Source organism: Babylonia areolata, chromosome 8, assembly GCF_041734735.1.
Source record: "Babylonia areolata isolate BAREFJ2019XMU chromosome 8, ASM4173473v1, whole genome shotgun sequence".
NCBI classification, from domain to species: Eukaryota; Metazoa; Mollusca; class Gastropoda; order Neogastropoda; family Buccinidae; genus Babylonia; species Babylonia areolata.
Genome location: NC_134883.1, coordinates 48,901,901 through 48,914,400, shown reverse-complemented (window position 1 = coordinate 48,914,400; position 12,500 = coordinate 48,901,901). Strand labels below are relative to the sequence as shown.

At 41.6% G+C, this 12,500-nt stretch overlaps 2 protein-coding genes across 3 annotated transcripts in view; one reads left to right on the top strand and one right to left on the bottom strand.

Annotated features, from left to right (window-relative positions):
* The window catches only part of LOC143284903 (N-acylglucosamine 2-epimerase-like), a 10,107-nt gene extending 9,737 nt beyond the window's left edge, over nucleotides 1-370 (bottom strand). Inside the window, exon 1 of one of the 2 annotated variants that reach the window (XM_076592041.1) lies at nucleotides 225-370. The gene's annotated coding sequence lies outside the window, so the exon portion shown is untranslated. The other variant, XM_076592040.1, reaches the window with a different exon arrangement.
* Nucleotides 371-2,366: 1,996 nt separating this feature from the next.
* Nucleotides 2,367-12,500, top strand: part of LOC143284902 (PX domain-containing protein kinase-like protein) — a 20,891-nt gene continuing 10,757 nt past the window's right edge. Inside the window, exons 1-7 of the mRNA XM_076592039.1 lie at nucleotides 2,367-2,644; nucleotides 4,203-4,391; nucleotides 5,665-5,761; nucleotides 6,416-6,496; nucleotides 7,522-7,595; nucleotides 9,323-9,397; nucleotides 10,055-10,298. Of these exons, the coding sequence (XP_076448154.1) occupies nucleotides 2,543-2,644; nucleotides 4,203-4,391; nucleotides 5,665-5,761; nucleotides 6,416-6,496; nucleotides 7,522-7,595; nucleotides 9,323-9,397; nucleotides 10,055-10,298 (862 nt within the window). The 5' untranslated portion in view covers nucleotides 2,367-2,542. The remainder of the gene's footprint in view (nucleotides 2,645-4,202; nucleotides 4,392-5,664; nucleotides 5,762-6,415; nucleotides 6,497-7,521; nucleotides 7,596-9,322; nucleotides 9,398-10,054; nucleotides 10,299-12,500) is intronic.

Genomic DNA, 12,500 nt, shown 5'->3' with positions numbered 1-12,500 from the left:
TGAAACAAAGCAAAAAATGATGATAAGTGGTGTCAGTGAAACCAAAAGTACCGTCTTAGGAGATAAAATGACGTTTCGGGACCGAAACTCGAGTTAAAAGCGAGACTCGACTGAAACGCCGTTATCTCTTTATCTCGTGGTAACCGGATTTTTATACCGCCTATCAGTAATATTGTTATTTTTACAACGTTCAACATAAACCACTGGTGTTTGAGATTGTTTACCTTGACAGACGACACCTTCAACAGGATGTGACGTTCACTTTTTCAGTGTGCGAGAGAAAAGCGATGCGGGGTGATCTGTTCTTTGCGCTGAGTTCAGAACTGACGTTGGGCCCACCTGGTGTGGAGATAGTATTGCATTTGTGGGTTACTTCAGCGATTTTTACCGTGCAGTGTCAAGCTCATACCTTTATCAGTGGCTCAATGGGTCACACTGACGCCGCTTACTACACACACACCCGACCAAACACGCGCGCGCGCGCGCGACACACTGACGCCACACACACACACACACACACACACTTTTTACTCAGTGCCTAAATAGCTTTAATTTTAGGCTCTGGCAGTATAGAAATGTTAATAAATCATCACACACACACAAACACACACTGACACACACACACACACACACACACACACACTGATTATGCGCCACCCCTTCCCACTCCTGCCTTCTTGCGCCCCCCCCCCCACCCAGCCGCCGCCCCACCCCCACCCCCCAACACACACACACATACACGCGCGCGCGAGTGCGGCAGCACTGACACACATATATACATACTTATGTATGTGGAAAATGTGTTTTATTGAATTCTTTCCAGCGGCTAATTGTTTTGATTCCATAACACGGGGAACACGTGTTTTATTGTGCTCCGGGTTGTATTGATGCAAGACACATATCAATACGCACATATTTTGGCAACCGTGATCAGATGTGTTTGACAGTTTGTGCTGTAGATGTGTAACCACATAACTCTGAATTCTCTCAACAGTTTGTCAAGGGCTTGGTTCACTCCCTTTAAAAGTACGGCGAATGTGCCTGTGTGGGGGATGTTTGGGGTGTTGTGTTGGTGGGTGTGGGTGTGGATGTGTGTGTGTGTGTGTGTGTGGGGGGGGGGGGTGAAGGATGGGGGCGCACGGTATGTGTATATAAATGACAAATAAAAGAAAAAAAATACGGAGGATATTGTTGCGAAAGTATGTAGACATACGTCACAGTTGTTGTTCCAAAACAACGAGGCCTGTTTGTTTGGAAACACGTGTTGAATTATTTTTATTTATTAATTTTTTTTTATAACATTGTTTAATTCAGTTCCAGTCATGAGAGAGGGAGAGAGAGAGAGAGAGAGAGAGAGAGAGAGAGAGAGAGAGAGAGAGACCGTCGAAGCAAAACGTTACGGTAAAAAGCCCCAGTCAACAACAACAACATTAAAATGATACATGGTGGGGTGTAAAAACTTTTGACCCTGTTGAAAATTTAATTCTCTCTCTGTCTCTGTCGTTCTGTCTGTCTGCCGACGGTCTGTCTGTCACCTGCCAGTGTCTCTGTCTCTCTCTGTCTCTCTGTTTCTCTCTCAGTCTCTCTCTTAAATCGTCAGTCATCACTATCAATTACTGATTACACAAACTTAAATATTCTTCCGCTGAAGTCGAAACTTGCCATACAACAAGGCTCTTTTTATGTTTAGAATTATGATTGATACTGCTCCTCCTTCTTTAAGAAGCAGATTTGTAACCAATCCAGTCCATCATCCTCACCCCGGCAAGATTATGGTGCTGCTCCCACTAGAGTCGATATTTTCAAGTCTAGTCTTATTTATTCTGGAGGTTGCTTATGGAATGCAATATTATCTACTATTAATATTCATGAAATAAAAAAATGACTCGTGAAGAACTTTTGGGCGTACAGTGAACGGCTGATCGGCATCATAGCGTGACATAGATGTTGTTCAGTTTGTTGTTTTTGTTTGTTTGTTTTTTGGTTCGAGCCAGCTCGTGTATGTTAGTGTTTCGTGAGCGGTGTGTGTGTGTGTGTGTGTGTGTGTGTGTGTGTGTGCCCAATGTGTGTGTGTGTGTGTTTGTGTCTGTGTGTTTTGTAATAAACAGTGCTGAATCTTACATGTACCCCGCACCAACAGGCTGGTTTATCTACGTTGTGTGTTATCTGTGCATGTGCATGACGATTCCGAGTTTAAATCCTTGTGGTGGTGGTTTTTTTTTTTTTTTTTTTTTTTTTTTTTTTTTTAACCCAAGGTTGGTGGGTGGCAAATGTCGTGACGGTTTGTTTTTGAAAATATGATAGTGTATTTTTTTAAAGCCCCATTCAAATAAAGCATCAAACATCCGTATATAAATCAATGATGTTTTAGTAACACATACACGAATATAATGAACATTGACAAAGCATATTTACGACGATCGTAAACTGTGACCCAGTGGCTCAGTTCCGGTAGTTCGTCACGCCCCCGTTTAACAGCATAAAATCGAAAATGCACTTGAGTCTGCATATGGGAGGTTGCAGGACTAGGTAATCAGCGAAAATGAACGTATTTGAAAAGACACGGGCGTCGAAGGTGACTTTAGATGACACCGTTCCTCTAACAGCCTTCATTGAAGCAGCCCAAAAGCAAGACGATCATGTCGTAAGTATTGAAGAAACGGAAAAAGAAGAATAGGACCAAAGGTCCTGATTTCGCAATCCGATTTTCCATACTTCAGAGGTAAATTTGTTGTGGATGAATATATGTGTTGTTTGTAGCAGTGTCATGTAACAGTCAAGAATAGCCACTACGAGGTATCGGATCCAAATTCAGTTGTATGTGTAGCACGTGATTGGAAAAGGGACGAATTTTGTTCAACATGACGTAGCTCGAGTTACACTTTTGCGCCCAGATCATCGTGTTTCCTTCTGTCTTCTTGCAGTTCTTCACCCAGATTATTGTGATCCCTCCTTTCTTGATACTATTATTACATGACCACTTACAGAAATGTTAAGTCTGGCTGGACCATTTCCACATGCTTCATGGAAGTCAGCACTTGGACAAGAAATCAAGACATGCTCATCAACAACTTGACCCATAAGGCAAACAAGAATAAGGCGCAATAGCAGAGTGGTTAAAGCATTGGACTTTCAGTCTTAGGGTCCCATGTTCGAATCTCGATAATGGCACCAGTTTGGTAAAGGGAGGAGATTTTTCCGATCTCCCAGATCAACATATGTGCAGACCTGCTAGTGCCTGAACCCCCTTCATGTGTATACGCACGCAGAAGATCAAATACGCATGTTAAAGATCCTGTGATCCATGTCAGTGATTGGTGGGTTATGGAGACATGAAAAACCCAGCATGCATCAACCACAGCAGAGTCATCGGCAAATCAGTGTTGGTCGTGTAATGGAAAGAATTTGAGCTCGTCCGATGCAACTTGGATATTGGAATTATTAGATGGCATTGTATGAGTGGCAACACATTCAGGTACATGACTGGGTTGTACAGAGTGAGCTTACGAGTGTTTGGATGGATGGGGCCGGAAGTGAGTGTGTGTGCATGTGTGTTACTTAATCATATGTTTTTAATGTATTGATTTGTAATTATAGAATATTTGTAAATCTGTAAGTGTAATGTGTAATCCCTGATATATAATTTTGGCATGTTACATTCCATTTGACATTTTATAATAAATGTGATGCTTGTTTCCTTTACTATTTTTTAATGAGGCCACAAAATAATTTCTCATTCATGACAGAGTCTTGTGAAATAGGCTGAATAAAGTACAGTTGACTGCTGACCAAGTTGTGGAGAGACGCATACTGGAGTGTGCTAGCCCAGTATGGGACCCTTACTCCCCCACAAGTTTGAAGAGATTCAGAGATGGGTTGTAAGATGGACACAGCATGAAAATGAAATCTCCTTCTCCTTTCTTCTTCTTGTTTGTGAAAATAAAATTTAAAAAATGAGAGGAATACACCGCCCCCACAACTTGATCACCATCAATGTAAGTTTCTCCCAAGAAATTAGAAAGGACAGGAAAGTGTTGGTCACGGGCATGTCCACATTAGCAGTGCGGGAACGATGATACTAAGACTGAACTTACTAAGTGGCCTGAGATTATGGGACAGCATAAAACAAGAACAAAAAGAGACTGTCTACAGTGAGCACAGTGTGGTATTGGACAGTGGCTTTTGTGTTTGTGACTGTGCAGGAGTACGTGATCCGAGTGCAGCGAGGCCCCCTGAAGGACAACTCGTGGCAGATCGTGCGACGCTACAGTGACTTTGCCAACCTGGACACACAGCTGAGGCTGTCGCAGGTCGACCTGCCGCTGCCGCCAAAGAAGGTGTTTGGTAACCTGGACAGAGACTTCATCGCCGAGAGACAGAATGGCTTACAGGTCAGTTTCACTCTCAGTTTTGCAAAGAGGTGTCCCTGCGTTTGGACAAATTCATATACACTACACCACATCTGCTAGGCAGATGACGTCATCGCTGAGAGACAGAATGGTTTACAGGTCAGTTTTACTTTCAGTTTCTCAAGGAGGCTTCGCTGCTGTCAGACAAATGCATATATTTACTGTACCCCATCTGCTAGGCAGATGACGTCATCTCTGAGAGACCGAATGGCTTACAGTTCAGTTCCACTGTCAGTTTCACCCCCGAAAACAGAGTATGGCTGCCTACATGGCAGGGTAAAATCGGTCATACCTGTAAAAGCCCACTCCTGCACATACAAGTGAATGTGGGAGTTGCAGCCCACGAACGAAGAAGAAGAAGAAGACTGTCAATTTCACAAGGAGGTGTCGCTGCTGTCAGACAAACCGATTTACACAGTACACCACATCAAACCAGGATTCAAACACACAGACTGGCAGATGATAGGCGTCAACCATTCTACCACCTTTCTTCCTCCTTTCAGCGAAGAACTGGTGATGAAGTTAGATGTACAGCATTACAACCACATGACATTTGATTCAATTGATTGAACAAAACTAAAGAAGGGAGGGAGAGGGAGACAAGACAACAGTATTTATTTTTGAGGATAAGCAGTGATGTGCTTTTCAATAGTACAAGACAAAACCAAAAGTATACAATTTTTGACACAGAGGGGGGGAGAGAGAAAGAGGATACTTGTCCCGCTGAATATGATTGTTAGTTATGAAATGTGTCATTTTGCGTTTTAATTGTATTATTGTATTGTATTATTCCTTTTTTGTCACAACAGATTTCTCTGTGTGAAATTCGGGCTGCTCTCCCCAGGGAGAGCATGTCGCCACACTGAGAGCGCCACCCATTTTTTTTTCCTCCATGCAGTTTTTTGTTTTGTTTTTCATATCAAAGTTGATTTTTCTACAGAACTTTGCCAAGGACAACCCTTTCATTGCCGTGGATTCTTTTATGTGCGCTAAATGCATGCTGCACACGGGACCTTGGTTTATCGTCTCATCTGAATGACTGGCGTCCAGACCATCACTCAAGACCTAGTGAAGGGGAGAGTCTTGTCATGTCAAAATGATCTTTATTGAGGGTATAAGTAACAACTTGTCACCACTGTGTGTGAGTGTGTGTGTGTGTTTGTGACTATGATCTGTGTGTGTGTATGTGTGTGTGTGTGTATCACTGTATGTGTGTGTGTGTATCACTGTATGTGTGTGTGTGTGTGTGTTGCAGGCCTTTCTGGGCGCAGTGACAGGTCACCCAGTGCTGGCCAACAGCATCTTCACCAAGCAGTTCCTGGACCCCTCCAACTATGCCACCAACTTCCTGGGTACGCACTGCGCTGCTTCAGTACACTCTGCACTCTTTCAGTACACTCTGCACTGCTTTGGTACACACTGCACTGCTTCAGTACACACTGCTTCAGTACATGCTGCACTGGAATTAGTGGACATGTCTTTATCTAAAACCTTTTCTCCTCAGTGTCACAGTCTGCGGACTCGAGGTGGAAACGCTGTTCTTATTAACTCATTTAGACCTGCACCTGAGCATTGCTCTGGTGTCAAACTTTGTCTCATCAAAATAATTTTCACAATCTGACATGTATATATTATGGATAAACTGCAAAGAAAGGGAATTAACTTCTACAGTAGCTCTGGATGTGTCCACATGTAATCTTGAGGTAAAACAGTATATTTTCTGATTTTTTTTCATTCACCAGTATAGCATGGAAGCCTGCAGAGGCTGCGAACTCTTCAGGTTTGAATGGGTTAAAACTGTTTTTTTTCCTTAATGTCACAGTTTGTGTAGTGTAGATGATGGTAAAACACGCTTCTCCAAGTTGTTTTCAAGATTCTTTTGTTTTGGGAACGTGGGGGGGGGGGGGTAGGTCCTTTCCTACAGTGTTTTGCTGTGGTGGTGGTGTTGATTGAGTTGAAAGGGAGGATTGTCATGTGGTGAACCATGTTTGGATTGTTTGTTTCAGAACTGGCCTTGCAGCATGTGTCCATGATTTTCCGCTCTGAGTCACAGCGCTGGGAGGTGGTGGAACCTCTGAGAGACATAGGTAAGGACAAGTAGAGATAGGTACTGTCATGTAGACATAGGTACCATCATGTAGACATATGTACCGTCATGTTTTATAGTTACTGCCATGTAGACATGCATACAATCATGTAGACATAGGTACGGTCATGCAGACATAGGTACAGATATATTTTTGGCCTGTTCATTTAAGTTTTATTGTGACATGTTCCAAATAAGATACTGTTTAAACCATAGGTACTGTCATGTAGATATAGGTAGTCATGTAGACACTGATACGGTCATGTAGACTTAGGTACGGTCATGCAGATGGTCATGTAGACATAGGTACTTCAGTAATGTCCTAAAATTCTCATGGCGGAGAGAGTGGGGATGTACCTTGGGCAAGGCACTCCACTATAATCAAATTCTAGCCCAGATTTTTTGGTTCATCTGTGTGTGTGTGCATGTGTGTGTGTGTCTAAACCCACTTTAGGACTGTATGCGTGTGTAAATTGCCTCACATTTTTGCATTTTCAGTCTTAATCCATAAATGCTATGTACGAAATTAATGTTTCTGTGGTAAGAACTGTTTTATTATATAATGGTGTAGTTTACTTTTGTTGTTGTTGTTGTTTTATTTGGTAATCTGTTTGTATGTGTGTGTGTGTGCATGCGAGTGTGTGTGTGTCTGTATGTCATGTGTGTTTAAATTGTCTACATTTTTGTTGTTGTTATTGTTATCTTTATTTCTTGTTTTTAACTCTTCTTTTTTTTGTTATATTTGATGTATTATTGGATTCATTTTCTGGCATGATCTCTTTTAATTGTCCTTTCTTACTCGTGTTTCAAATAATTTGTGTATATTTGTGGGCGTGTTTGAGTGAATGCTGTTAGTGCAGTTGTAAATTGCATAGAGTTTCAAGAATATGCGCTATAGCAAGACATATTGATAAATGAATAAATAGACAATCAGGGCAGCAGTTGCCTCCTCAGCTGTCCTGATGGTACAAGTGGGATATGACTGTCATACCCAGAGACTCAGTCTGTGTCTTGTTTTTTTCTCAGGGTGGAGGCTTCGCAAAAACTTCATTCAGATCCAGACCACAGAAAAGCCGAAAACATCCCTCATGTTATCATGGGTTAGTGTGCGTGTGTGTGTGTGTGTGTGTGAGTGTGTGTGTGAGTGTGTGTGTGTGTGTGTGAGTGTGTGTGTGAGTGTGTGTGTGTGAGTGTGTGTGTGAGTGTGAGTGTGTGTGTGTGTGTGTGAGTGTGCATGCATGTGCTTGTGTATGTTCGTTCTTTAGTTTAGCGTCTTTTCACTATTAGTGATATTAGACGATAAAAAATAATAATAATTAAAAGAAAAAGGGGTGGGGAGGGGTAGGGAGAGGGGAAAGAGAAGTCTGAATAAAACAGTAAAGGTAGAAAACTACTAAGAAATGCATAACTAACATGAAATTAGCTTTAACAGTAACAATTGAATAATGATGATAATAACTAAAACCATTAACATGATTATGAAGTACATTAAAGGAATGTAGAAATATGGGCTATGAACTAATGCCTTTGAAAGTTCTACTAAAAGAACCTCGTTAGAAATAACTTCCCCCAAATCATCTGCAAAATAGTTGCTTGTGTATGTATCGGTGTGCATGTGCATGTGTATGTGTGTGAATCTTTATACATATATGTGTGTTTATGTCAGTAAGGCGCTACTTTTTTTTTTTTTTTACTCATATCTGACCCCTGTGTCTTGTCGGCTGTATGTGCCCTATCTGTGTCTGGAAACTAAATTCTGACCACCATGTGAGGCCACCTGACACAACAAACTCAATATATGGTAACAATGTTGATCATGATAAACACCTACAATGTCCCTCCGTGGGCGCTGATGGACTTCTTGAAAGAAGTGAACATTTTTAATCAGATTTGAAGGTTTTCAACTATGGAAGTTTTTTTTTTAAACTTTGAGTGGAAAGTTTAAAGTGGTGACTCGTTTTAATTGTTTGTTTTTTACCCTTGTAGTAGGTATTAACATGGCGTTAGCCTTGAGATGGCCTTAGTGGTCGGCGAGGCTCTAAGCACCATAATTTCATTTCATTTCATTTCAAACACCCACAGTCGCACTGAACAGCAGTGCTTCATTCTCGCCACTGTTGGATTTGACATGGTTCATGATCATCATCGAATCAAATTCAAACCAAATCGCATACTGCACAAAATTTCAACTGAACGTGATGTGATCATAGTTTGCCCCTAGGCCATTAAAAAAAAGGACAGTGTCTGAGTTGGGGATAAATTTATGGTGTGAAAATAGAGAAATCGGAAGTGAACTGGATGTTTTTTTTTTTAAAGCAGAACACTAACAGAATGGTGGATGGGACTTAAAGGCAGGTCTGGCAGACTGGATTCTGATTGAACAAAATAATGATCTGGGGCTTTACAACAGTGTACATTCAACTGAAGGCAGAAAAATTGTAAAAAAAAATGTTTATTTAAAAAAAATGCACCAAAAAAAAAGAAAAAAAGCAGCAGATGGCAAAGCAGACAGAGCAACAGATTCAAGTCAACAAGCAGATGAAATGAAAACAAGCTGGATACCGATCCAGTTTTCTGATGATGGCGTCAATACTCAGAAACATCATCTGCTGTCAGCAGAGCCATAGTGAAGGACCTTCATTACTTTACGGCAGATGTGGCTTATCAGGCAAGAGCGCCTTATACCATTTCAAAGTGATTCTTTTTTTCAAATTCAGGGGGGGTGCGCTTTATACGCTGCAGTGCCTTGTAGGCCGAAACACACACAGCACACACATGCAACACACACGCATATGATGTGTATACACATGGTGTGTATATGTTTCAGCAAGAGTTTGGTCCAGACAAGTTCATCCCTGACAAAGAGCTGTGTGCTCTGATGAAGGTTCTGCCCACCATCAAGGTGAGAGTCCTCCATGTATTGTATTGTGCTGCATTGTATTGTATTGTGTCATTGTATTGTGTTATGTTGTATTGTGTTGCGTTATGTGTTGTGTTGTATTGCTTTGTATTCTGTTGTATTGTGGTGTGTTTTTCTTAATCTGTATTGGGTTGTTTTGTATTACATTGTATTGTGTATAATATATGGATATAGATATATTGATATTGATAGATAGATAGATAGATAGACAGACAAGATAGATTTTTTTTCTGTTTGCAAATGTACTTCTTTCACAATCAAAGAGAATTGTGCTATAGAATTTTGCTGGGGGCAACCCTTTTGTTGCCCTGTAGAAAGGGACTGACTGTTGACGTGCTCTTTATGTTTTTGTGCGTACTAATTAGAACACTGCTGTTTGTGTGTGTGTGTATACATGTGTGTGTACATGCGTATGTGTGTGTGCATGCATGCATGCATGTGTGTGTGTGTGTGTGTGTGTGTGTGTATTGCCAATGTATTTTTGTATTTCCAACTTTAATCCATAAATGTTATGTACAAATGTTTTTATGGGAAATGTTTTGTAAGAACCGTCTTATCACGTAACGGTGTAGTTTGTTTGCTTGCTTTATTTGTTTGTTAATCTGTGTGTGTGTGTGTGTGTGTGTGTGTGTGTGGCAGCACCCCAACATCTTCCCCACAGAGTTCGCCACGGCCAACGACACGGGTGGCCTGGTGATTCGACCCCTGCATGAGGCGGGCAGCCTGCGGGACCTCATCTGCCGCTGCAGGCCCAAGGGACACTACCTGCGCAAGTACGGCAACCCCAAGCAGGTTACGGCCCTTGACATGACGCAGGTGCAGAAGTTTGGCCGGCAGATTCTGGACACGCTGAAGTTCCTGCACGACAAAGGATTTCCTTACGGTAATGATGGCCTTTGACTGGTGTAGAGGCTTTTCCTTGCGATGAAGGGTGTCAGTTTTGGGTGGAGGCTTGCTTAGGGTGAATGTTGGTCCAGGTACCATGATTACTTCCCCCTTGTGGACCAGGTACGAGTATTCTCGTACCAACACACTATTCTGATCTGGATCTTCTGATCATTGATCTTAGCTGTTGTAGTGAACCACATGGGGTTTTTGACTCACTTGTGTAAGCAAAGTGAGTCTATGTTTTAACCCGGTGTTCGGTTGTCTGTGTGTGTGTGTGTGTGTGTGTGTCCGTGGTAAACTTTAACATTGACATTTTCTCTGCAAATACTTTGTCAGTTGACACCAAATTAGGCATAAAAATAGGAAAAATTCAGTTCTTTCCAGTCATCTTGTTTAAAACAATATTGCACCTCTGGAATGGGCACAAAAAAAAAGAAAAAAAAAGGCCTAATTATATGCAAACTGCATTTACTGTTATATTTATATTATTATTTATATTTTTTGTATTCTCTAAACTTGGCACTTTGACCTCTTATTCTGACACAACAACAAGAGGAGTCATTATTATCATTTTTTGTTCAAACAGGAACTTCTTTTGCTAAGCATGGAATTTTTATTTATTTTGCAAACGTTTTGGTGCAGATAGTAAAAAAGGGAAATTACTCTGTAATTAATGCTAGGGGACTTAATTTATCACAAGTGAGTCTTGAAGGCCTTGTTTTTTCTGCAGTTGTCTCATGTTGCGCTGGTCCGGTGCAGTTGTAGCAGGCATGTAGCTCTGGGGTAGAATGAGTTAAGGTTTGTTCAGGGTAACTGTTGTCCTGGTGGTTAAGGCTTGTTTAGGGTAACTGTTGTCCTGGTGGTTAAGGCTTGTTTAGGGTAACTGTTGTCCTGGTGGTTAAGGCTTGTTTAGGGTAACTTGTCCTGGTGGTTAAGGCTTGTTTAGGGTAACTGTTGTCCTGGTGGTTAAGGCTTGTTTAGGGTAACGGTTGTCCTTGGTGGTTAAGGCTTGTTTAGGGTAACTGTTGTCCTGGTGGTTAAGGCTTGTTCAGGGTAACTGTTGTCCTGGTGGTTAAGGCTTGTTTAGGGTAACTTCTGTTCTGGTGGTTAAGGGTTGTTTAGGGTAACTGTTGTCCTGGTGGTTAAGGCTTGTTCAGGGTAACTGTTGTCCTGGTGGTTAAGGCTTGTTTAGGGTAACTGTTGTCCTCATGGTTAAGGCTTGTTTAGGGTAACTGTTGTCCTGGTGGTTAAGGCTTGTTTAGGGTCACTGTTGTCCTGGTGGTAAAGGCTTGTTTAGGGTAACTGTTGTCCTCATGGTTAAGGCTTGTTTAGGATAACTGTTCTGGTGGTTAAGGCTTGTTTAGGGTAACTGATGTCCTGGTGGTTAAGGCTTGTTTAGGGTAACTGTTGTCCTGGTGGTTAAGGCTTGTTTAGGGTAACTGTTGTCCTGGTGGTTAAGGCTTGTTTAGGGTAACTGTTGTCCTGGTGGTTAAGGCTTGTTTAGGGTAACTGTTGTCCTGGTGGTTAAGGCTTGTTTAGGGTAACTGTTGTCCTGGTGGTTAAGGCTTGCTTTGGGTAACTGTTGTCCTGGTGGTTAAGGCTTGTTTAGGGTAACTGTTGTCTTGGTGGTTAAGGCTTGTTTAGGGTAACTGTTGTCCTGGTGGTTAAGGCTTGTTCAGGGTAACTGTTGTCCTGGTGGTAAATGCTTGCAAAGGTTACTGTCCTGGTGGAAAAGGCACTCCTGACAGTAAATACTTTCCTGATGGTAAATGTATTTCTGATTGTAAAGGCTTTCCATATGATGCTTTCCTGATCATAAAGGCTTTTTTTTATGGTAGATGCCTTCTGGATGGTAAATGTTTTCCTGATGGTAAAAGGTCTTCCATTCAATAGATAGTTTATCGATGGTTAATGCTTTCCTTATGGTGAATGTTTTCATGATAGTGAAGGCTTTCTTAATGATAGATATTTTCTTTATGATTAATGCTTTCCTGATGGTAAAGTTGTTGGAGAGGCTTAATGGATTGCAAGTCGATGGTGGAAGATTCCCATAGTATAAGGGTTTTTCCTGTGCCAAGGGCATTTCTTTTGGTAAGGCTTTTCTAATGGTAAATACCTTCCTGATGGTGAAACGCTTCAAGTGTGTCTGTCGGTGTGTGCACAAAGTTTGTGCATGACGAGAGCTTTCCCGTAATAT